Source organism: Trichomycterus rosablanca, chromosome 7 (genome assembly GCF_030014385.1).
Source record: "Trichomycterus rosablanca isolate fTriRos1 chromosome 7, fTriRos1.hap1, whole genome shotgun sequence".
Lineage (NCBI taxonomy): Eukaryota > Metazoa > Chordata > Actinopteri > Siluriformes > Trichomycteridae > Trichomycterus > Trichomycterus rosablanca.
In genome coordinates this window covers 33877140-33904231 of record NC_085994.1, presented here as the reverse complement: position 1 = coordinate 33904231, position 27092 = coordinate 33877140, and the positions used below count along the sequence as shown (strand labels likewise).

The window sequence follows — 27092 nt, the reverse complement described above, 5'->3', positions numbered from 1 at the left end:
ATTTCACATAACTATCTTTTCCCTGCAGGACCCATATATTCTACCATCTCTCAGAACTCGACACACCGTCAACACAGCCCCTCTCGACCACGTTCAAACTCTGCCTCTCAGATCCCCTTCAACCACACTCCACCTCTGCCACGGAACTCCATAACGCCACCCCCTCAATCACTAGTGCGTTCCTCATTGGTTCAGAGCACCAGCTTTCTGGATTCTGTACCCGTCACGTTAACACTGGAGCCTCGCGATTGGATAAGTACTAAAGAGGGTGGGACTACACTCAGTCCCAGAGTGAACACTGAGGAGAAAATCCAGCCACCTTCTTCAGGAGGGTTTGAGGTGGAGCTCAAGAGGCGGCCGGGAGAAGGATTTGGATTTGTAATAGCATCGCAGGATGTGGAAAATGGCAGAGGTGAGTTCTTTACTGTTCTCTGACTTTACTCTACTTGCTGCTTATGGTCATTTTTATGATGCTTGGATGGGTTGAGTTATGAAAAATTACAGATCTTTTTTTTTAACGACTTGGCTAATTGACATACACACGTGCTTCTTGTGTGTAAGGCTTACACAGTGAATTTAGTGATTTTAGTGTACTTAAAGTTTACACTTTAGGATTTCATTGATTTCACTTTTCACTTATTACTGTATTTAACTAACAATAAGACAAAAAATACTTTTACTGTTTTAACTGTATTTTATAAATATAAACCATTAAAAAAAATGTAATCCCCACAACACATTAATAAGTTGGGACAGAGCAAATTAAGACTGAAAAGTTTATAACATGTTCAAGTGTCACCATTTTGAAACAATTCACAATAAGCAGGTGAAATTCCTGAGGGTATCATGATTTGGTATAAAAGCAAACCCCCAGACTGCATTGTATTAGAAAATCATGCTACTGTGATAAATAAAGCCACATGGACTCATATAGACTTCAAATTATATATACATATACAGGTGTACAGTACAACGAAATTCTTTCAGCCGTTGTACAGAGCCGAGACGATTAAGGGCCTTGCTCAAGGGCCCAATAGTGGCTGCAAGGCAGAGCTAGGATTATATTCTCTCAATGTTTCAATTGATAGTCCAAAGCTCTTTCCACTAGGCTACCACTGTTCCACTGTTAAAATGAGTTTTGTTGTCAGGTGAGTTCACATTTAAGCTTTGTTTTGTCTGAAACAGATGTCAGGTTGTCTCTGCCAAATATGAAAAAGAAAATGGTAGGGTCATGGTATGAAGCTGCATTATACTGTGTTGTGATTGATATGGCTGCATTTAAATGAACAAACAAGCTCAGGTCAAGTTTGTGAAGGTGCTATTGCATTATGCATCATATATCAAAGATCCAACCAGAGTTGTACCAGCAGCCTTTTGATGGCTTTCGAATTTAGCTGATTAAGGTGGAAAGATCAAAGGAATATAACCAAATATATCCCAGTATTGGGTGTAATTGTACATTTTGATGACCCAGCAGATTTTGTCCAATCTTTGGAAAACCCAAAACAAACGTTTTAAAGAGCTCAAATTGGTGGAAGTGTTTTTTAACAAATTGTCTGTAACAATGTGTTTCTGCAAAAGGCAGAAATACAACCTGGACAGAGCAGCAGTCCTTTTCAGGGAATACACTAAGCCATTCGCTCAGTTGCTGACACCCAGTGGTAATTTAAAGCAACCAGTACATCTGCCGCATGTTTTGGGATGTACTAGAAGGAAACCAATATAAACCTCTCAGTGAATTTGAAGTAAAAAAATAAAAAATGCAGTTTTTATTGAAGAGAGGTAGATGAGCTATAGTACATAGATATTCAGTGCAGGAAGTGGAAAGAGGAAAGGCAATAATTAATCTCACAAATACCTCTATATTTTAGTCTTCTGCTTGGGAAAATGTGCAGTATCATGTATGCAAAGCAAAATAAAACATATTTGTTTGCATTACCACACAAAATCACCTAGGAAAAGTAAAATTACACAACAGTGACATGGACTGTTGAGCAGCTAAAGTGTCATATCAAGCAAGAATGGAAAGAATTAGTGTCTCTAGTTATATACAGTGAAGCCCGAAATTATTCATACCCCTGGCAAATTTTGACTTAAAGTTACTTTTATTCAACCAGCAATTTTTTTTTTGGACCGGAAATGACACAGGCGTCTCCCAGAAGATAATAAGACGATGTACAAGAGGCATCATTATGGAAAAAAATATTTCTCAGCTTTTATTTACATTTGAACAAAAAGTGGCATGTCCAAAATTATTCATACCCTTCTCAATAATTAATAGAAAAGCCTTTATTGGCTATTACAGCAATCAAACGCTTCCTATAATTGCTGACCAGCTTTTTGCATGTCTCCACTGGTATTTTTGCCCATTCATCTTTAGCGATGAGCTCCAACTCTTTCAGGTTGGAGGGTCTCCTTGCCATCACCCTGATCTTTAGCTCCCTCCACAGATTCTCAATTGGATTCAAGTCAGGACTCTGGCTGGGCCACTGCAAAATGTTAATGTTTTTGTCCGCTAACCATTTCTTCACCACTTTTGCTGTGTGTTTTGGGTCGTTGTCGTGCTGAAATGTCCACTGGTGCCCAAGGCCAAGTTTCTCTGCAGACTGCCTGATGTTGTTGTTGAGAATCTTGATGTATTGATCTTTTTTCATGATGCCGTTTACTGTGATTAGGTTCCCTGGTCCATTGGCTGAAAAACACCCCCAAATCATTAGGTTCCCACCACCATGTTTGACAGTGGGGATGGTGTTCTTAGGGTTGAAGGCTTCTCCTTTTTTACGCCAAATGAAGGATACATCATTGTGGCCAAACAATTCAATTTTTGTTTCATCTGACCATAAAACAGAAGACCAGAAGTCTTCTTCTTTGTCCAGATGAGCATTTGCAAAGGCCAAGCGAGCTTTTGTGTGCCTTTTCTGGAGAAGTGGCCAGGGGTATGAAGAAGTGGCGTCCTCCTTGGTCTGCGTCCGTGGAACCCAGCAGTGTGCAGTGTCCGTTGGACTGTCTGCCTTGAGACGTTGCCACCAGCAGAGCCCAGATTCACCAGTATGGCCTTGGTGGTGATCCTTGGATTCTTTTTCACCTCTCTCACTATCCTCCTGGCCAGCACAGGTGTCACTTTTGGCTTCCGACCACGTCCTCTGAGATTTTCCACAGTGCGGAATGTCTTGTATTTTTTAATAATACTTTGCACTGTAGCCACTGGAACTTGAAAACATTTAGATATGGCCTTATAGCCCTTTCCTGACTTGTGAGCTGCCACAATGCACAGCCACAGGTCCTTAGTGAGCTCCTTTGTCTTAGCCATGACTGTCCACAAACCAACTGCAGAGAGTTGCTGTTTTTTACCTGTTGAGTTGATTAAAACAGCTGTTCCCAATGAATCAGGGTAATTAGGATGCTTTAGAACAGCTTGGACTATTTGGAATGGTATAGAACTTTGGATTTTCCCATAGACTGTGACAGTTTGCAAAGGGTATGAATAATTTTGGACATGCCACTTTTTGTTCAAATGTAAATAAAAGCTGGGAAATATTTTTTTCCATAATGATGCCTCTTGTACATCGTCTTATTATCTTCTGGAAGACACCTGTGTCATTTCTGGTCAAAAAAAAAATTGCTGGTTGAATAAAAGTAACTTTAAGTCAAAATTTGCCAGGGGTATGAATAATTTCGGGCTTCACTGTACATACATACTGTATATACACATATACACACACACACACATACAGACAGACATACATAGGCATAACATTATGACCACTGACAGGTGAAGTGAATAACACTGATTATCTCTTCATCACAGCACCTGTTAGTGGGGGGATATATTATGCATCAAGTGAACATTTCATCTTTAATGCTGATGTGTTAGAAGCAGGAAAAATGGGCGAGCGTAAGGATTTGAGTGAGTTTGACCAAATTGTGATGGCTAGACGACTGGGTCAGAGCATCTCCAAAACTGCAGCATTTGTGGGGTGTTCCCGGTCTGCAGTGGTCAGAATCTATCAAAAGTGGTCCAAGGAAGGAACAGGGTCATGGGCGGCCAAGGCTCAATGATGCACGTGGTGAGTGAAGGCTGGCCCGTGTGGTCCGATCCAACAGACGAGCTACTGTAGCACAAATTGCTGAAGTTAAAGCTGGTTCTGATAGAAAGGTGTCAGAATACACAGTGCATCACAGTTTGTTGCGTATGGGACTGCAAAAGAGGGACCAACACAATGGTCATATAAGGTGGTCATATTGTTATGATATTGGTGTATTTATATAAGAGAGGGGGGGGGGGTTGTTTTTCCTGCACCACCTATAGTTTATATTATTGTACAATTATGAAGTGTAAATTAGTAACTTAAATGTATTGGTTGTAATGTATTTCTTATTTATCAAAATGTTTATGAAATAACATATACAGTACATTAGGTGACATACATTTTAATTTGCGAAGACTAAATGACATTTAGTGAATCAGTGACAACATACTGTATATGCTTTGATATATGCAAAGTCCGGAGCTCCTTGATTATGAGTGATTTTATTTTGAGAAACTTATTAGAGCCAAAATTCTTATGATTTTATGTTCTTTAATATGTGATTATGGCTTAATAACCCCCAGTTTACTGTTCTTTACTCTTACAGTGATTCTTAAACACATTTGCATTGCCATGTAGAACAGCAAGTACTTTGGATATAGGATCTGAACAAAATACTGTCCTATTTTCACAATATTCAATTATTCTGCTATTATATTACTACACATATCACCCTTCTACCTCTCTCCTTTACATAAGCTCACAATGACCTAAATTTACTGTCCTCTTTTGATTTTTAATCAGGCCATTGCATCTTAAAGTGCACAAGCTCCTAAGATGCCCCCTTCTCAGTTTTAGTGCTTACTATGAAAGAACATGTTATTAAAGGGAACTGTATTTTTCAGGGTCACTTTAGATCAGTAGGAAGAGCTGACAGTATAGTGTTCATGTGAAATAAGGACAGGAATATTACAAGGACTAAAACCTTAAGAGATGGGTAATGCATATATAATTACATAATGTGTGAATACTGTAAACTTGGAGACATATTTTTGTGGAATGTCCAGACCGAAATACAGCACTGTGTTTTTTCAGACTTTTTTTCAGACTTTTTTAATAGTTTACTGGCGCTGGAAATGTTTGAACAAAAGGAAAGAAACATTAAGTGCAATGTGTGCACAAGAGATTAATTAATTAACTGAGATACAAATTGATTAACTACTAATTACTAGAACCTTTAATGCAATCCAGGCTGAAGCATCACGTCTTTAGGAAGGAAGTGTGGCTGAAGCTTTTATGCATGTGACTTAAGGGTCCTATTGACTGTGTTTTTCACACATCACTGCACTTCTGTCACTTAACATCATTATACGCTCTGCTGCATTGCATACACAGGCTATATATTTACCTAATCTATAAACCACACACGATTAATGTTGGGTAAAAGGCTGTGCTTTGCCAGTTAAGCACCAGTGTCCCCTTGAGAGAGAGTTAGCATGTTGTCCAGAACTAATGGTGTGTAAATTAATAATTTAGCCTGACTGGTTTTGTTAGCACTGCCCAGCACTTTCTTAGCACTTTCTGCATAACACTTCAGTTAGAGCTGGCAAAATATGTTTTACTGTTCAAATCATGGTGGAAAACTCCTAATGAAATACCTCAGAGACTGGATTATGAGTTTTATTGTTGTCTGCAGAGAAGGATTGCACTTACAAAGTCTTACATTGAAGCTCGAAGAGTGCAATAAAGAGAAAGAAAATAATCTTCCATTATACTCCCATCAATGACCTTGCAGGACAGTTGATAAGTCCATCGTTTCCACAGAGATTTCATAGCTAGAACATAGGAACTGGTCTAAACATGCTAGAACTGGGTTTTAAAGGTCATACAATGTAATTGACGCACTTCTTGTCACGTACACCACTTTCCAGTAACATTCCATTGTAGCAGTATTCATGGAATATTGGAATATGACTACTGGCAGTTATGCTCTAAGCAGATCTACATGTTTTAAGTACTAATTGATTGATTTTTCTCCCACACATCATAAAAAGAAAAGTAATTATGTGTAATAACATAATGGCTGCCTATTGAAAGGTGTGTGGCCCAAACCTTGCATGTTTAGGCTGCAGTGTTATTCTGAGGCATCATAAAGACAAACAAAGTGTCTTCTTATTGCATTTTTGGGGACATGAGTGGGACCTACACAATGTTAGACAGTTGGTTTTAATATTGTGGCTGATTCGTGTAGTTTGCATTTTAATGTTTTTTTTTATGGTATTCAAGGCAAGTCTGTAGTAGCCGTATTCCTGGAATATTGGAAAATGACTACTGGCAATCATGCTCTAAGCATATCTACATGTTTTAAGTAGTAATTGATTATGTATTAATACTTTTAGTGTAAATTAACATGTTTCTCACATACATAAAATATAGGGTGTTATATAGGGTGTGTTGAAACACCTAGGGAGCTGCCTTGCTGTCTTACTGCCTACATAGGCAGCTGCCTCAGTAGAGCGGATTCATTTAAGGCAGGTTATTTGAACGCGCTACGTATGCCTGGTTCACACTACACGATTTTTGCCCTGATTTTCGCCCGGCGACTGGTCGGCGATTGATTTTCCGGGTCGGGAGCAACTCAGCGTTCACTCGGCGATCAAAACTCGGCTCTCAGTCGCTAAGTGTGAACTATCCAACAATTCGACCCGACCGGCTCACCGACCGCTCGGCGACTAGATTGAGTTTTCTAGCATGTCAGATATCTGATCTCAGATGGGCAACTGGGAATGAGTGACATGTCGAACAGCCAATGAGAACACAGGATACAGCGTGAGGGGAAATGCAGGAGAGGATATAGTTTATATCAGGATACACCGGCACACACACGTAGTATTTCTGATTTGATCGTCCTCTACAAAACATAACACCCACGCTGCATTACAAAATTATTAATTAACATCCACTTTACTGCAGAACAAGCCATATACTGTTCGTGTTGCCAAATCCACTCAGATTCATTTATTTTTCCTCTTTGATTTTACGCTGCACATCAGACCACAAACAGCTTTGATCTCTCGCTACTTGTTGACGTGCATTTTTGGACGTGGTGTCATTAAAACCCTCGTCACTTCTCACGTGTGTTTTTGTTTAAAAGAAGAAAAAAAGGAGACCAGAGAAGCTCGCCTGTGATTCCAGTTGGTGATGGATCGTGTAGTGTGAAACCCCCTATCGCCGATCAGTCGTGTATTGTGAAATATACACCGACTGAAAGACTCCCAAGTGCAAGAGATTCAGTCGTGTAGTGTGAACTGTACAGCGACCTGACCACTTGGAAAGTCGTGTAGTGTGAACTGTACAGCGACCTGACCACTTGGAAAGTCGTGTAGTGTGAACTGTACAGCGACCTGACCACTTGGAAAGTCGTGTAGTGTGAACTGTACAGCGACCTGACCACTTGGAAAGTCGTGTAGTGTGAACTGTACAGCGACCTGACCACTTGGAAAGTCGTGTAGTGTGAACTTGGCATTAGACAGCGATTCCATCAGTTTTCGCTAATTAAGCTTACACAGTTAGCCTCATGCCATTCAAACCAATGGGATGGGGTGGCACAATGCGCTAGCATGTCAACTAACATCTCCCTCCATGTACCGAAAAGCCAGAATTTGCAAATAAATACACTTGTGCAAGTTTATACAAATTAAAGATCAATAATAATTTATTTACGTTTGAAAATAACTCTGTTTCTCCGCACCGTCCGGCATATTTTGTATTTTTCTGTGAGAAAAGTTGTGCCGCACTGAATGCTGGGATTGCCTCCACTGCTAAGGCAGCATCGGATGCTCACTTGTTCTTGAGTCAAAATACCGTTTGAATTTTAAGATACCTAACTAGTGAGCATATTAAGGCATCTAGGATTTCGAACAGCCTCCTTCTCGGGAGCGTGCGTAGGATGACATATAAAATGCTGTTTATGTAGAGCGCTCACTAGGTTTTCAAACACACCCATTGTAAGGGTTCCTAATTGAGGTTGTGTGGCCCAAACCTTGCATGTTTAGGCTGCAGTGTTATTCTGAGGAATACATGAAGTGTTTCCTTATTGCATTTACATACCTGCTGTTTTGGGGGCACGAGTGGGACCTACACTCATTTCAATATTATGACTGATCAGTGTAGTTTGCATTTTAATCTTTTTATGGTATTCAAGGCTGATCTGTGAAATGCTCTTATCTTACCTAATCTGCTACCTTTATAAATAAGCACAGACACTATAATAAGGGATCATGTGTCTTATACTCTCACCACTGCAAGCTAATTTGCATCTAAGCATCTCATCGTCTCAGTTACAGTCGCTTGCTGCATCGCCTGCATCACTCCATCAGCCACTTGCACAAACGTTCATTCATCCTTCTTTCTCCATGTCATATTTCAATGTACCTCTGTTGTCCCACCACCCTCTCAGTTGCTCTGCAGCAATTTCTTTCCTTTCTCCCTCCTTCGCTCCTCCCAATCACTCTTCCTCGCTACCTCACTGTCGATTCTCTCTCCTTCCCACAAATCGGTGGCTTTACACTCTATCTACCTCTCTTTTCTCTCTCTTTTCTGTCTCTCTCACTCTTTGCTCCTGGATGCTGAAGTTAAAAATGAGTGCGCTATCGGATAAAGCTCTCTCACCGCGAAACATGCAGACGTGCTTTTATTTTTTTTCTTATTTTTTTCACATTTTTGTCCATGTCGTGAGCAGAATTTTTTGGTGTAACTAGTCCTGCACGTGCTGGGATTTAAGAGGCGTGTGATCAGCATCAGGACCCTGCTGCCACACACACACATACGCACAGTAAGCCATGTTGGAGAGACTGCAGTCGGCTCTTAAAAGTGTAAAGGAAACCAAACGTAACTATTTCTGTTTCATCTCTCTCTTTTATTGCTTGTGCTGGTCTTGAGCAGATGTCATCTCCTGGTGTAGTAAATCAGAATTTTGGGCAGATTGCTGTAATGAGAGCAACATGCCGTAAAGCTTTACAGTCTGCAGGCTTGCTTAACTGCGCAGCAATGATGGGTTCATCACTTGTGGTTTTTATGGTGAATGTGAATTGATCAGAAGTTTTTGGTATAAAGATTTATATGTATTTTATTGTGTATATATGTGTGTATAGACTACTTGTATTACTGGATGTAATTATATGTTGGTTGGGTTGCAGTGTTTCTAGTTCATCATGATTTATGAGATTTTCTGATTTAATGTTTCATGATTGGAGGGAACTAAAGCGCTATGAAATCCTCTCTGTCTCTCTTACACACACACACACAGCACACAAAGTGCTCTCGCAGGACCGGTCATGGGGGGATTTCCTCCTCTGTTTGTTCACACAGAATCCCCACTGCATTCACTACCTCATTCTTTTGACTGCAACGTGGCTTAATCAATATCAGCAGCGCATACACACACAGTGCTACCACTGTTTACTAATGCTGGGGGTATAGGAATTAGCTGACATTTTTGGCAGTTGACAAATTAGCTAGTTCAAATTAACCAAGACACTGCAGTATCAGTGCATCAGTGTCAGTTTTTCTTTTACTTTTATGGTAAGCCAGTTTAGCTGATTGAACATGTAATTTCAGCCAACCATGTAGAATTTAAACCGTACTCATCTTAAACCTTATCATCACAATCAAGCAGTCACCTTAAAGTTTCTAAAGGAGAACTATGCTAGGACTTAAAAAAATCAAAGAGCTGAGAGCTATAATCATAAAATAAATCAGTCAGCATTGCGTAATCATATTTATAACAATCTAGCACTCTCCTAGCTAGAATTATTATATCCAAATGGACAAATCTACCCAGAAGTGGCTGGCAAGCTAAACCGATTGCAACTCTTTAGCAAAATATACACACCAGACCTTCTTTTACACTAAAACCTCATTTAAAAATAGGGGTTTATCCAGTGTTGCCAGATTGGGCAATTTTCGTCTAAATTGGACGTTTAAAAAAAAATAATAATAGCAGTTAAATAACACTTCTATTTAAAAGAAAATATTCTGTTTTAAGAAGCCCCAGCATTGTAGAAGGCTATTAAAAGTAAAGTCAATTTTCAATGCTGATTTGGCTTGATAGTGTTGGTCAGTCTGTATCATATTCTTGAAAGAAAATTAAAATTTGTTTTCCATGCATTCACGCTAGCATGTTCTGGGGTTCAAATGAGTCTCACCAGTACACACAAGTTTGCAGTCAAATGATCAAGTATTGCAAAGGAATATCTTTGAAATTCTTCCTCGTAATGTTAAGGTTATAGGTTATATTTTAGTTTTTTACTTGTCAGGGAAAATGAGAAAAAATAAAAAGCTTATTATGCTAGGCTTGATGTAATTCTACATGGCACTCACTGCCTGTATAGGTAAACGAGTGAGTGACCAAAACATTACTAGATCCACATAAAAAAATAAGGTATCAGACAGTTTCTGTGCCACCCCTGTGTGAGCAGTGGTCTCAGTCTGGCCACCCCTATGAAAATTGTCTGGCTCCACCACTGTCCACAGTTGAAAAAGAAGCAGATGAAATAGCTGATAAGAGATGAAGGACTAATTCAGTCGTGTATTCAGCTTGTATTTCTTGCCAGAAACCAGAAAAGAGGTTTGCAGGTACAGCCATCCAATTTTGGTGTTTTTCTGACATTTGTATTATTCATATCGATATCGGAATTATATCGTATCGACCGAAATTAGGAGTTATATCGTGATATAAATTTTAGCCATATCGTACAGCCCTACTTAGCATAGTTCAATCATATCTTACTGACACAAAATAAAGAACCGAAAAACACCAATTAAGTTTGGTCATGTTTGTAGTGTCTGTGAATGAGCTTTAATTGAGTGACTGATTACTTCAAATTGAGGTATGAGAGAAGTAGTAGTAGTAGTCCTTAAGCTAAACACTGTTTATTATTTGCTATTCTATATAGCAGAATTCTAACAAACACTGCAACTTTTTATGCTACTTAGTAGCCCATTACTTTCAATGAACTCTTAGTTGTGGGCATAGCTCATTATGCTGGATGTTAGCTAAAGGCTGTGTTTAAGGATGAAGATGACATATTCCTGTAATAACCCAGTGTAATTTCTATTTAATGATTAAACACTTGGCAACATGCTCATCTGGCGTATTAGGATTGAATACCAAAATGTTGATTTTTTTGGACAACTGTAGTAGCAGAGCTGATTGTGATTTTTACTGTTTTCACTGATGAGAGTAAGGGTTCACTAGCTATATTTTACACACACATACATATTCACATTCACAAACACACAAGCATTATAAAGGCAAGGTGTCCAGCAAGCTAAACAGTTTAATATACACTCACTGATACAACAGTTCAGAAATAAAACATGGTGTTTGTACCTGTAATGGTCTGAGTGTAGCATACTGCTGACCTACCATAAAGGACAGCTGATATATAGCACTGACTTCTTTAGTCCTTGAGCTCTAAATGTTTCCCAGAATAAATGTCTCATACTATAGAGGACAATAGGACATTAGAGGATAATTAAGAGTGTAGCTCCAAAAATTGTAACTCAGAATTTTGCCACTTTATTTTGTTTGAATGTGTAAAGTCAGTATAGCTTGGGTCATAGTAAAAAACAAGCAAGCTTCAAGAATTGTATTTCCTTTATTAAACACAATTCCAGAGTTCAGGCTGGAAAGTTATATGAACCATGTTATTAATTATTAAAGCTATGTTAACAGCAGTGTCCCTTCTAGCTATTCTCAGCATTGGTGAGGAGGGATTTGGTCATGTGTAATATATTTTCAGTGCTTAGGGAAATCATAGGTTCCTTCTGAAGAGTGACTTTGGTGTTATTGGACTAAAACTGTACTAACTACAGTGAAACTGTGGGAAACTTAGAACTGTTTAAAAACTGGGGAACAAAAATTCAGCTTAATAGGAATTAGTAAGAGAAGCTTCCTGGTTTAGTTAACACTAATGCTGATGTATTTCTTTGAAGATTATCATGTATATTTATGTTGCTGATTGTGTGCTTGGTTGGCGCAGTGGTCTGTTACACTAGCGGGATTAAGGTTAGAATCTCAACGGTGCTAGCGGTAGGCTGGGCGTCTGTACAGTCATGATTGGCTGTGTCCGAGGGAGGGGGTCGGATAAAGCCCTCCTTTAAATTGGTGGCCTGTCCAGGGTATTTCTGCCTTGTTCCCGCTGTTTCCCAGTGAAACTGGATGCCCTGGACTCTTTATTAAAATCTTTAGATTTTATTTCTGTTCCATATAATATTGCTTTTTGACCCATATTGTCTAAATCTTTACAGTCACATAGTCTTTACAATAGTAAGCCTAAAAGAAAAATAATTTTTTGGTGCTTTCACAGTTCCAGGTCAGCTTTTTTCTTTGTGAAGGCTTTAGAAAGCATTAGCTGTGTTTATGGGTCAGTGTGTTCTAAGCCCTGAGAGTACAGCCTGCACTGTGTCTGGTTTGAAAGATAAATGAAAAATGTGCCTACACTATTTGAAAGCCTACATTTCTTGAGGTAAAATAAAATGCATTCTATTTTAAAGTTGATAAAAAACGCTAAAATGCTTTAGTAGAACAACAGCACAAAATGAGAATTGTAGTATAACATCTTGCAATGCTTAAAAATAAGGAAAGGTTAAATACAAACCCCAATTTAAAAAAAGTTAGGGCAGTATATAAAAATGATAATTAAAAAAAACACAGATTTATAAATGACCTTTGTACGGTTTATATTTCAAAAAAGGTCAAAAACAATAGTTTATGTTTTATCTTATTAAGCCAAAACAGCAGTTAACTGTGCAATGACTGTGTTGGTTTAGTAATGCTCACACTTACAGTTTAAACTGTGAACTGTCTAACATCTAATTACCGAACAATTAAAATGAGGCTGTGGAATAAACATTATGACATTTTAAATATGTTACAGCTTTACACTGTTTTATTCAGTGTAATGATAAACAGCAATCTTCTGACAATGTGTGAAGAGCTAATTGCTGAGTGTATCCTTTGAGACAGCTCAGAGGATGGCATGTGAGTTTAAATGTCAGTTCAGATGAGTTGCATTTAGAACGCCTGTGGCGTTTACTGGGTTTGTTGGTTTGTATAATGACTGATTCTATCTCACAAATGATTTGCATACTGAGGGAACAGTAAAGGAAAATGAAAATGACAGCAAGCTGAGTGATAAGCAACAGAAAGATGATAGGTTACGAAAGGAAATGACAGGGGAAAGGAATAAATATAGTAATTGTAAGAAAATTGATGAAGGGAAGAAAGTAGTTACACCCCTGGAGAGAGGGGTGATGGCAAACAAGTACAAACATTTTAATTGTGTCCTTAAAAATGTTCAATGCCTATTTTGTAACAGTTATGTATGTCACAGTCAGGAATATATTAAATGTTGGGCTCATGGTAGTTACGTGTAGTATATTTGTTAATTGCAGCTGATATGGGCTGCGTAAATATCTCAGTGACTTTAGTAAGGGCCAAATCATGTGGTGAAGGGACAAGCCACGAACTACCGAGAGGTTGTTGGGTAGCCAAGAGCCGCTAATGCTAGAGAACATGATGATATAGTGCTTGGTGTACAGACCAACAGAAAGGGCTACTGTGGCTCAGATTGTGATGAGATGAATGTGTCATAACACACAGTGCATCACCCTTCTGTGTATGGGACTGCGTAGTTGCAGACCAGAGTGCTCATGCTGACTCCAGTCCAGCATCAAAAGCATAAACGAAATATTGGTACAATGAAAGAAGATTGACTGATCCGATCTGCTGGTACTGTTCTGCTATTGGATACCACAGGTTTTTTTTTCAGATGTCTTGTGGAGTCTGTGTCTTAGTGGGGCTTTCTGACAGCATATTAAGACTCTGGTCATAATGTTTTGCTTATCAGTGTATACAGAGGTACTGCAGCATAGTAAGAGTTTAACATTAACATCCCCTTGTATGGTGCATTAAATATCAATGAAGATCTTTGCCCTCTTAGAGCTTGGGCTGAGAGACTAAGCAGGTAATTGTGTGTGTGTGTATTTAGGTAGGTCAGAAGAAGACAAGGCTGTTTTAGGTAATGGAGTATAATAATGACTAGTATTTAGGGACAGAAGTGTGGATCCAATGGGGCCTGCAGAGTGTCTGCAGTAACATTTGCATTCGCTACCATAGTATGTACCACTAACCTATGATTTCTTTTTCAGCTGAGATATATTGTATAATACACTATATGGCCAAAACTATGTGGACACCTGACAGTAAGCTCCAATTCCAATAAATTAAAAGTTAACTCATTTTGCAGCCATAACAGTCTTTACTATTTAGAAAGGCTTTCCACAAAATTATGTTTGTGAACATGTGTCCATTTAGTTAAAAGATTTATAAGGTCAAGCACTGATGTTGAACTGGAAGGTCTGGCTTGCAATTGATGTTTTAATTCAATGTGTTTGAGATTAAGGCTCTGTGCAGACCACTTTTGTTCGTCCACGTTTTATATAATCAATTTCATACACCTGTTAGCAATAGGTGTGGCAGAATCACCTGAGCTCAATAGATGAACGTGGGGTCTGCATCATTTAGGCATGTGTCTTGCTTTGTGTTGTTTTGACGATTGTAAGACAATAGATTTGTAAACTTAATGATTTTATAACAAAATAACTTAAAATATTTTAATATGGACATTGTCTTGGGACAGAAATCTTTCACTACAAGTGGCTTGTTGCTCCGCAGCAAAAAAGTATAAACTATTGCTGGAAATATCAGTTATAAATGTAAATCATTTTGTAAAGTGGTTGGCAGGTGCGCTGATTTGATTCTGAAGGTCACCCCAGAATGAGTCTGGCTTAAGGAAAGATTTGTAGACAGAGAGAGAAAGATTTTTGGCAATGCTGATGAATGATTGCACTTACATATTTGCTCCCCCATTCCCTTCAAATGCTCCACACTTTTTTATACTTCTAGCACATCCATCATTTGTTTTAGCCTGTCTACTTTCTGGGGTTAAACACTTACAAATTATTTATCAGTAGTAAAGAAAAGCTAAATATTTGCCAGTGGAATATTTAGCTTATTACAAAAACGATGTAAACACATGTAATAAACATTCTGTTTGGGTGGAATCATTAATTCACTAAATAATATGTGTAGTGAACATTATAAATAGAAATATTTCTTTTAACTTGTGAAGTAAAAAATGAAAGTATGCAGTGATACCCACCATAAAAGAAACATATATAACACTTTGCTTTAATCTAAATGAACATGAACCTTAAAATAGTCTCCTTCCTTCATTACACTTGTAGTTGGCCAACACATCTTTTTCAACAGTTGCTTACAATACTTATAATTAGGTACATGAGCACTACCTTTTGCGGTTATGACCTGAAAGACATGTGTAATTGTCCAGTATCAGCCTTTATCAACAAAGAGAGGTCCAACAGTGGTCACTATAGTTACGTTATTAAATTGCTCTGCAATGCTGCCAAATCATGAAAGTTTTTAGCTGAACAAAGGTTTAACAAAATAAACAGAACTTAATTTTGAACTTAATACATTTATTCCGTCTCTTTAGCTACGTCCCTGCTTCCTCACCGGTTTGTGACAGTACGCCGTGGCAGTCCTGCAGCTCGGAGCGGTCTGATTCGACCCGGGGATCGGTTGGAGTCAGTGGAGGGACGCAGCGTGGTCAACCTGCCCCACAGGGAGCTGGCACAGATACTGAGGAGGGCAGGCAACACACTGCGTCTGACCATTGTCCCACGCTCCAGTGCTCGTGAGTTCTTATAATCAGTGATGTATTACACAAATATTTTCATGCCTTAAATGGTGTCTTGAAGGGTTCTGACAAAGTTGTAATGTAGCTGATTTTAGTTTCTGTTGGTTTAGTGGGTTTTTTTTACTTTGAGTTTTGTTTTGCCTCATATAAAGTGCACTTTCTCTTGAACAGAAGTGATACAGTACGACGTTTTCACAATACAATAACCTTGTAAACAATACTGCAGATGTGAAATGCACGTCGGTAAAATAAAAATAAATATAAAAATAAATATGTAAATATAAAAATATAAAAAAATTTTAACTGAACATAATACACTGACCTTTGTACTTGCCTAGGTATAAAACAATTAAAAAAACTAACAATCATCAGTTGTAGAACTTTTCTTTTTTTCTTCTTTTTTTAGGCTAATGCAAGATTTTAAATTTTTTTATCATTTTAAAATTAACATTGGTACAAAATGCACAGGGTTGGTCATCTTTTTTTGCCATTGCAACCTTTTGTATCAGATAAATACTGGTACAAACACACTGTAAACATTCTGTTTATTTAAGGTGGAAAGATTAGTCAGTAAATAATTTGTAGTGAAAAACAGTTAATGCAAATTTACAAGGGTCTAGTTTCACAGGAATACTGAGACAGGGCGCCAATCTACTGCAGGGCTTCGGCTAATCAATCAGACACCCGGCCAGCCGATAACGCTGCTAAGATTTAAAGCCAGACCTCAGTGGTGGTGGGCTAGCATAACAGAGTGCTGCACCACTCCACCACCCTTGATATTAAATATTAAAAAAGGTTATTAATAGCATTAAATCATACTTTGTTATAGTTTTACAGCAGGTTCTTTTTCTGTAAATAACGTTTTGTTATTTGAACTATCCTTGCTACTCTGCTCACTTTTCCCTGTCCTTTATCTTTTATTAAGACTCCACTGAGCACTCAGACAATGATGCTAATCACAGAAGCAGAAAGCCTCACAGGTCCAAACCAAAGGTAAACAAAACTCTGTTCTACTGTTTTTTTATGAACTTGTAGCTTGTAAACATATGACTATCTGAAACCGACTTAATGTCTCTCGCTCTCTCTGTTTCTCTCATTCAAACACACATCGACACACAGCAGGACACATCTAAGTACTACAGTGTGGAGCTGGAGAGAGGATCCACTGGATTTGGGTTTAGTCTCAGAGGGGGCAGTGAATATAACATGGATCTTTATGTTCTTGGCCTGATGGAAGGAGGACCAGCCTCATTAAGTCGCAAGATGCAGGTTGGTGGCGCTGTGGGTGTTTCTGTATGCACTAAATAATTACAAAAATAACGTAAATAAAAACTTCACTATTTGTCTTACAATAAATTTGCTTCATTACTTGTGGGCCTTGTTTACTATTCCTAACACTTTGGATTACTGATAAATGTTGCAGGTGAGTGACCAGCTGGTGGAAATCAATGGGAACAGCACAGCAGGAATGAGCCACAGTCAAGCCGTAGAACAAATCAGAAATTCAGGCCACAAGATTCAGCTTGTGCTGAAAAAAGGCAACGGATATGTTCCTGACTATGGTAAGGCTTACCTACATTATTAGCCATGAGCCACCGTTTCAACGTCTTATTAGTCCTGGATCATTCAGATTATAAATAAACAATTAATTTATGAATAATACACTAGACTGGGATCTACAGTTCGAATCCCCCGGGCTCATTAAGCCCAAATTAAGTGTTTACAATGTTAGAATGGTGTAAGCATATTTTGCTTGATATAACTAAAACATTTCTTTAATGGGTTTTTATATTCTGGGTGTATTTCTTATTCTCTTTAATAACAACATACTAACCCCAGTTCTCTTATATACATCATTTTTGTTCATTTCTAAATTATTAATATGTAGCTATTACACATTCCATTTGTACTTCATGATTTATATTCACGTCAGATCTTGTATTTATTTTATTTTATCTTCAGCTCCATATACTTTTCATCCTGCACTGTTTCCTTTTCTTTTTCTGTTTCTTGGATTCTTGGACTTTTAAAAAACATTACTTACATCTTTTAACCCTTTAATAATCTTCCTTATCTTGTTTCTTTCTATCCAATTTCTTTCTCTTCTTCTATGTCTCAGTGGAGCTTTCCAGTCTTTCTCTCTGTATGACCAACTCCAAGTTGGGCGAGCCTTGCTTCTATGTGATCGGGCGGACCGAGAACACGCGGTTGGTAGTCATTCCTGTTAGTTTTCCCTTTTTCTGTTTTCTATCTACAGCTTTTTTTTCTTTGTACTGTAATTTTCCTCTTGTGCTTGCATGTCTTCCAGTTAGAGTCACATTTTTGGATACCTGAGTTATACAGTGGTACAGCGATCTTCAACTTATCCACAACTTTTAAATATGTGGATGTCATTAAGAAAAAGTTAAAAAAATCCAGAGTAGTGTTGTATACTGGGATGTTGCGTTATAGCTACGTTAGATTAAGGTAGTGGCACACTGTAGGTAAAGTGGATAAAAGTATAATGAATAAATGCTGAAAATTGTTTAGTGTTATATACCTGATTCTAGATTGACATGATTCTAAATGCTTGAGAATATATTAAATGAAGTGTCTATAACAGAGGATGTAAAATACACAAAGGTCTCACGGTACATAACCTTCCGGCTAACAAACCCTGTTCATATCAGTTGCTCCAATAAATGCAACAGGATTAAAAGTGTTGGTTGTAGAGGAGCCCAGTTTATACATAAATTTTAGATCTGTTACATGGTGTTCTGTCTAGAACGCATTACTCCATGTCTTAAGTTTGCAAAAGACCACAAAGATGTTCTAGAAAGGCTTTGCGACAGTGTTTTGTGGATAGTCAAAATGTGTACTTTTTATAAGAAGATTACAATGCGTTGCTTAAAGAGAATAAGCATTGCTCATAGACACCAACATCATCACCAACCCTATCTATAAAAAAACTCATTAACCACACAAGCTGGCCAAAAAATAGTTGTACCTTCTTATGTTTTTGGACCACCTTTAGCTTTAATTACTGCTGCCATTTGTCTTGGCATTGTTTCAACAACCTTATGGGATATTACACCATTTATTTCCATCCAAAGTTCCATTAATTTCTGGCAAAGCTCTTGATTTAATGATGAGAGGCTATTAAATGCTTCCGTATTTAAATTCAAACTGGGATTTTTTTTGCCAGGCTATGTATAAAGCTAAGGAAGCATTGTCATTTGTAAGGAAACAAATAATCATATCCATTGATGTGTTTGCTATTAACAAAAACATGAAAAGACAGAATTTGTTTGTGTATCAATCTAACTCTTTTTCATCAATCTAAGGTTACAACTTTTTTGCTGTCTTTAAGTTAGTGTTAGTAAGTTTAAGTTAGTCACAGTGGCTCAGTGGGTAGCACTGTCTCTCACAGCAAGAAGGTCCTGGGTTCGGTCCGGGTCCTTTCTGTGTGGAGTTTGCATGTTCTCTTGCGTGTCTGTGTGGGATTACTTCAGGTGCTCTGGTTTCCTCCCACAGTCCAAAGACGTGCAAGTGAGGTGAATTGGAGACACTAAATTGTCCAGGACCGTGTTCGATATAACCGTGTGAACTGATGAACCTTGTGTAATGAGTAACTACCGTTTCTGTCATGAATGTAACCAAAGTGTAAAACATGACGTTAAACAAACGTTAACAAACAAAGTTAGTGTGGTACTGTGTTAGCCGTTTCTAACTGTGTTTTTCAATCTTTGACCATCTCTAGACAATGATCACAGAGCAACCTTCACCTCTTCCTTGCCCTCAGCCCTGCAGTCGCATCTGGCTGCAATAAATCTCCGACACCAGCACCACCGTTTGGACACCACATCCAACCCTTCAAGAGCGGGTAGAACCCGCAGCCAGAGAGCAAATACAGAGCATCAGGGATCGGAGGAGAGTCCTAACCGCACACAGGGTACAGATCAAAGGTCAAAGGACAGGAGGAGAAGCCAAGGATTCAACAGTTTACCCAAAAACAGGCACAAAGGACACAGCGAGGAAGAGGATGACACTGAACCAGCAGCCAATGGAAGACACAGGCAGAGGGGAAAAAAAGAGGAAAAGGAGAGAAGGAGTAAAAGCGAGGAAAGAAAAGTACAACAAAAGAGTGAAAGAGAGAGAGAGAATGTGACAGTGGAGAGGAAGCAACATGGAGCTTGGGAGAGAGAGAATACAAATTTGCCCATCCCTAAACAGACCCAGAGTCAGGGTTGGGAAGGAGAAGGAAAGAAAAGTGATGAAGAGTTGGAAATACAGAAGGACAGGCTGTTTTCTCATGAGAAAAACAAAAGGGAAAAACTGAGAAGCAGACAAAGGGATAAAAAGAATGAGACAGAAAGTACGACAGACAGGCAAGAGCTAAGTAGTGAGTCGGGCAACAGTTCTGATCAAGTAATGGCAAAGAGTATGTGGCAGTGCGAGGTAGACACTACGTCCTACGATGCTAAGTCTTTGTCAGGCATACCAACGTTGAATTTTGTTCAGCCCAACTATTGCTTGCCCAGTGAATTCCAACGGTCTCCTTTTTCTTTCCTTATGTCCAAAGACAAAAACTCAAATTCTGAGGTAAGTGAGACTGATGCTAGTGTCTCAGCTGCCAGTGTCTCTGAGTTTTCTTCATATTGGAATGAAAGATACAGTTTAAGGGCCCCCAGCACAACAATACCAGGCCCCTGGCTCGAACCAAGTTAACACACTTATTAGAATGATCGATTAGAACAATTAGAATGACAGCAACTGGGGCGCTTGGCTGGCATGTAAAATATGCTAGCCTGTTAATGCTGGTCAGATATCTTCACAGACATGACGTAGCTATGTCTGGAGCATGGGGGCAGGGGGCGGCGGAACAGCCTAGCCATTGAGAGGTGCACTTGTCAGTGCGCTTTCAGTACTGGAAAGAAAGATTGCATCAGGAAGAGAATCCAGCGTAAAACTGTGCCAAATCAAGTATGTGAACCAGAACAATCTGTGCTAGCAACCCCTAAAAAAACAGGTGCAGCCAAAAGAATGTAGTGCTGAATTCTGAAATATAATAAACTATTTAATATCAATTACAAAATTAGGGATGCATGAGTGAGATAATGCAGTGCTTTCCAGCCCTGGTCCTGGAGCACTATTGAACTGATCGAATTAATACTTTTATGAAGATATTCTTTCTAATTTGACAGCAGTGCACACCAGAGCAGTTGGACATGCAAACATACATTTTGCTAAAGGCTATGCTCTTAAAGTATTGCTACAGGCTATTCTCCTAAGTTATTCCAAAATCCACTATAAAACCAAGTAAGTGCTATAAAGTAAGGACAAACTTAATTGATATATTGTATATTACAGTAGCAGACAGTGTGTTTCAGTATGTAAGTTTGAAAGTTGAGCTCCCATCAGTGCAAAAAGCAGGATGTTTTACCCCTGTATTGTAAATTTGAATATAGGCCATATACACATTTCTATTCCATTAAGTTTAACATTTCCATAACATGCTGAGTATTGGTTTTGGACAGATACAGGCTTCAAACTGAAAATGTATTTCTCTGAGAGTGGATCGGACAGTTCTTGAAATCCTATGACACAAATCATACACTATATTTCATACACTGTATACATAAAGAGTGAGATTGATGCATCAACATTTTAACCAGATACAAATTTGGAGTTAAAATCTTTGGACATGTGTGGCATATGCAGTGCAATACATCAAATACTGAGTTTGAAAAAGAAGAATAGAGTCTGACCTGACTTTCACCCAGCACCCACTGGCTGTGTAATATGCTGTCCTTCCTCGAATAAGGGCTGGGTCATTATTTTTGTTGTACTTACTATGTGCCTGTTTCATTTGAATTCTGAAGTGTCAACTATCTACCAGAAAACCTTCTCAGCTTTGGGCTAACACTGTTTTTTCTCTGTCGTTGTAAGATTTATTTTCTTTATCATTTTTAAAGACGTTTATGGTAGAATGTAAAATCAGTTGATGTGTCTAACAATGTGGGGCAGACATTAAGCAATAATATGTCTACAAACTAAGATTTAGTTTTTATATGAAAAAAGGTTCTGACTATTAAGTGATATACTGTAAATTACTCATTCCACTTTACAAGCAGTATAACACATTAGTCATGCTAACTTAATTTTGTCTTAAAAAACCTTAATTACCATTTACTAAGTATGTCCCTTGAGTATGTTGTCCTGTAGTGACAATTTATCTAAATATATATAATCAGCATTGACGGGTACTAAATGCCCACTTATACAGTATATGTTTCAAAGAATTGTGATATATGCTCTTTAATGTAAGTTCGTTTTAATTCTAGCCCTATAGGCTTAATGCCTTACCGTATTTGTGTCTGTCACTTCAAGTTCATCATGTTGGTTGACCCTACTGACCTCTATTTAAGAGTTGCCTAGGATGTACATGTTTTGTGAATGATAAGCCATTGCCCATGGCAATAACATCACTGATATTATATATTGCCTGTGAAAGTCACCCTGTCCCACATTATATATTGTTAAGTATGGGAATTTTTCTATGCACTGTTGATGTGAAGGCTTTAACGAGTGATATACGGTTGCAAATGGAAATATTCAACCCCACAAAGTAAACAAGGATCTATAACAATCTTTTTTAGAATTACCTTTAAATTAAGTCTTTATAAGTTGAATACCAAGGCATTCTGAGATGGAATGGAATGCCTTATGTGGTAAATTCAAACCTTTGTGATCAATAGACTTTCCAACAAGACATGATTTCAACCACACTTCCAAGCCAACCAAGGTTAGGTTAAGAAATCAGTCCTGGAGTGTCATGGAGTGACCTTCTCAGTCTCCAGATTTACATCCCATAAAATTCTTTGGCCGTTTATAAAGAAAGCAGTCGCAGTATAAAGACATTGCATAAGATGAAAGGACAAAGATTCCACAAGTGAGGCAAAAAAGATGTTCCATTAAGTACTGTTGTCTTTCATTTTGTCCATTTTATTACGAAATATGTCAATTTACATTGCTTGTGTGTCAATTAATATTCTCTCAGTTCACTGAGAATATTTTCTTTAATTCTATAAACAGCACCCTAATTGTGGGGGGGGGGGGGGGGGGTTTCTTGAACATTTCCAATTGCAACTGTTAATATCATTAAATGACAAACTCAGAGATTATAAAACTAACTGAAAGTGCCCTCTGTGTTTTAGCGCAATACATTTGAGATGTTTCCATCGCCTCTTTGACTTTCCTGATGAGTATTACATTTCCCTGAGTGTACCTTGTGGACATTGATTAATTTTAGAATTTGTTTGTATTAAATATCTTAAATATCAGTTTAACCAAAGAAAGCATGACATTCTTTAAGCTGAAATCTTCATCATCTGTTTTAATATGCTGTGAAAACGCTCACCAATATGACCTTTTATCTCTGTTGATGAAGTGCTTGTTGGCAAGAAAAGAAAGAGACTGAACCAGTGAGGGACTTCTGTGTTTTTGGCTTTTTGCCTCACCTTATCTATATGATCAAATTAAAAGACTGGATATTAACCCATTAATCATGCTGCTATTTAACTCTAAACTAGTGTGGGTTATTTAATGACTCCAGATATTTTCCTTTACCGTGGGAATATTATATATATATCAATAATAAGATTATTTTTATTATTTTGTACTCAACGATACTAGATGCCATATCTATACTATTAGCAAGTATAATGTCACTGTTTTAAGCTAATCATATAACTGCATAGTCTTTATGTTCCCAGCAGGTCTGGGCTTAGTCTTTAGTGTGTGCTGTGGGTGATATGTGTATATATACACAGTATATATTATAATGTAAAGGATATCAGCCAATGCCAGATTTGGTGATTTAAGCTTCTTTTCTTTGTTTGCAATAAAAGTGCAGGTTTAAATGTCTTTTACCATGTATGTACTGTAAATATGTATTCATAAATATATATACACAAACATATAAATATATATATAAATAATATATAAACGTGTGTACAGTTTATTATGGCATATACGGTAAATAATGTGCATTATTATATTTATTTTATTGTATACAATTTAACCAAATTCCAATTGTATTAAAGTATATTAACTCAATAAAGATTCATAAATCTACAGTAAATCAACGATCTTGTCATGTCTTTCATTAAATGCTGCAACAAAGGTCTTAAAGGTTTTTTTTTAACCCAATATAATTGTTTTATTTTAAAGTTAATTCTTACCTTTTTTTAATAAAATGGGATTTGTTTTATTCATTCATTTATTTGTTTCAACATATTTTACATATTAAAACCTTTTAATGACACTACAGCAGCAGTGTCCAGTAGCATGTGCTGCATGCTTTTATTTTAACTAAGGTGTATTACTCATTGTGCTATGCAGTCATTAGGTCAAATGTAATAAGTGCATTGTTTGTCTTACAATACAAAACAATTTGAGGACACTGGCATACAGTATTTGTGCTACAAACATGGCATTTCAACTCTGAACAGTAGATGGAAGCAATGCTCAACATGCATATGAACATAACCAACGTTTGAAAGAGCACTTGGTTCTTTATATGTGCACATGAGAGAACACAAAATATACCTCTTACATCTTTTACATTTTTTAACTGGTGCAGTTAGTAAAATTGCAGCATATTCATAAAATAATTCATTGGTTATTTGTGGGTTGAAAGCAATGAACGTTTTCATTAAACATTAAAATATTAAAAAATATGATTGAAGTCATTCATGATTAAGAGAGAGACTTGTGACTGGTGTTGGTGTATATTGGGAATTATTAATGCGGTGCTATTCCACCCTAAATCGACACTGTAGCTGATTACCTGAGTACAGTGACTGACACCAAACTCAGAACCACACTGACCAGGTACAGACTCAGTGCTCACAAGCTGGCCATCGAGACCGGACGCTACAGGAACTCCTGGCTCCCCACAGAACTAAGAGTGTAACACAGTGCAACACCAACACCACCGAGACTGAGCTGCACTTCCTAACTGAGTGTCCCAAATACACTCACATACGAGAGGTGTACTACCAAACATTCTGCTCCCTCACCAACACCCAGAAACTCTTCATCATGTTGGGAGAGGAGAAGAAGAGCAGCACAGTAGCAGCTCAGTACGTTTCTACCTGCCACAATCTGAGAGACACGGACTGATACAACCAAACACAGGAACCACCCTGATGGACCCACACAGAGACAATGTTTAATCTTTATTCTTCTACATCTGCCTTTATTCTAATTTCCTTTTTATGCTTCTGTTTTATTATTATCTAAAATTTAATATTTTTCCTAAAGTTATTTAGTTTTGTATAATTATATAAACATCTTTCCATTGCTTTAGCAATACTGTAACCTCTTCAACAGTCATGCTAATAAAGCTCTTCGAATTGAAATTTAGAGAGAGAGAGAGAGCAAGTAAGAGAGAGAGAGAGAGAGAGAGAGAGCAAGTAAGAGAGAGAGAGAGCAAGTAAGAGAGAGAGAGAGAGAGAGAGCAAGTAAGAAAGAGAGAGAGCAAGTAAGAGAGACAGAGAGAGCAAGTAAGAGAGAGAGAGAGAGCAAGTAAGAGAGAGAGAGAGAGAGAGAGCAAGTAAGAGAGAGAGAGAGCAAGTAAGAGAGAGAGAGAGAGCAAGTAAGAGAGAGAGAGAGAGAGAGAGAGAGAGCAAGTAAGAGAGACAGAGAGCAAGTAAGAGAGACAGAGAGAGCAAGTAAGAGAGAGAAAGGGAGAGAGAGAGAGTATGAGGCGTTCCTACACTTGTGGAGAATTTGATTCACTTTCTATCAAAGAACTAGATCCTGGGAGACGCGGATATATTGGAGTATTTTGTATTCAGCTCTGGAGCGGATGGAGTTATTTTGTTCACTCCTCACCCGTATTGAACTCTCTGGGTGGTCTAGTTGTGTTTGGAGGCTTTTTACAGTTTTATCGGCGGAGTAATTTGTACGAAGTGCTCAAATGAGCAACAGAGAAACCGAGCTGAAGTAAATACACGTAGGTTCGCGTTTTACTGTCGGTAATGTTGAAGCAGCTTAACGAACGATATTAAATGAGTCGTGACGGTTTGGAAATGCGTCGTCTTACCTTTTCTGCTCGGTTTAACAGAAGCATTGCGGAGTGAGGGCGGCTTGTGAGGCGAGTGCCTGAAGAAAACGAAAAATGTAAAATATAAATGAACGACTTAACGATGTTTTGACGGATTTTATCTTAGAAGGCGCGTCGTGGCTTCCTTTTCTAATTTCCTTTCACCGTACCGTTTACATATCCACAAACAGCGACTTTCTTTATAAACAAATGGAAGATGAAATCGGTGCTGTCTTGTTTAACGGATTTACCTCAGGAAAAGGGCGGGAAGCGCGTGCTGGATATAAACCCTCGCGCTCTTGCCGCGCGCTTCTTCAAACAGCCGGATTGCACCATGGGCTGATGATGATGATGATGATGATGATGGAGCGGATGAGGGATCAGAAATGAACATCTTCACATAGACTATTCACCTTTAAAATACAGCACCAGAACAAAACAGCATAATGTAAATGTACAGCTTTGTTTACAGGTCATGTCATATTCTGGTGCCTCACAATGAGTTTTGTGTTTATGTTTCTGTGAATTTTATTTATTTATTTTTTAGATGCGAAGCACCTCATGGACCTGTCTGGTAACTCATACTCTTAAGTACTTACTCATGTTCAGCAGATGGAAGGCTTTCCAGATAGGAGGTCTACTGGCATTGTAGCTGTTTTTTGTGATTTAGGACCAGTCACAATGCTGCATTTGATGTTCTTATTTTTTTATTTGAGTTAAGCTTGCAGAATTTACTTTTTGAGGGAGTTTTCTGAGTGCTGGAGATTGCAAAATTGGGGACTGGAATTTGTTAATTTAACTTAAACTAATTGTCCATAATTTTCGAAGAAGCATTTGTTTTTATTCCAATTTCTATTTATATGATCAGTTATAGTGCCAAATTAGGTCAGTTTGTGTTTTTCTTTACTTCATTTCCATCATAAATATTATAAGTACATTGAGAAGATGTCAAAAGTGCCAATTCAAGATTAACTCATAACGCATCAAGGACTACTAGAACATGTTAAAGTATTTTCCCTGCGTATTGCTCAGTCTTGTTTTTAACATGAGAGACTATGACTGAAACTCCACTGGTCAGCTGAACACTTGTGGTTTATGTTATTACACTTGATAACATCAGGTCTATAATACCCACCATATTTATCTTTCTTCTACAACCCTTTTGTTTATCTCCCCCCCACTGAATTA

General features: G+C 38.0%; 1 protein-coding gene across 1 annotated transcript in view; it reads left to right on the top strand.

Moving 5' to 3' along the window:
* Positions 1-20802, top strand: part of LOC134318379 (membrane-associated guanylate kinase, WW and PDZ domain-containing protein 2) — a 67752-nt gene extending 46950 nt beyond the window's left edge. Inside the window, exons 12-17 of the mRNA XM_062999267.1 lie at positions 29-412; positions 15611-15811; positions 16740-16807; positions 16937-17083; positions 17238-17376; positions 19554-20802. Coding sequence (XP_062855337.1) covers positions 29-412; positions 15611-15811; positions 16740-16807; positions 16937-17083; positions 17238-17376; positions 19554-20521 — 1907 coding nt within the window. The 3' untranslated portion in view covers positions 20522-20802. The remainder of the gene's footprint in view (positions 1-28; positions 413-15610; positions 15812-16739; positions 16808-16936; positions 17084-17237; positions 17377-19553) is intronic.
* The last annotated feature ends 6290 nt before the right edge of the window (positions 20803-27092 follow it).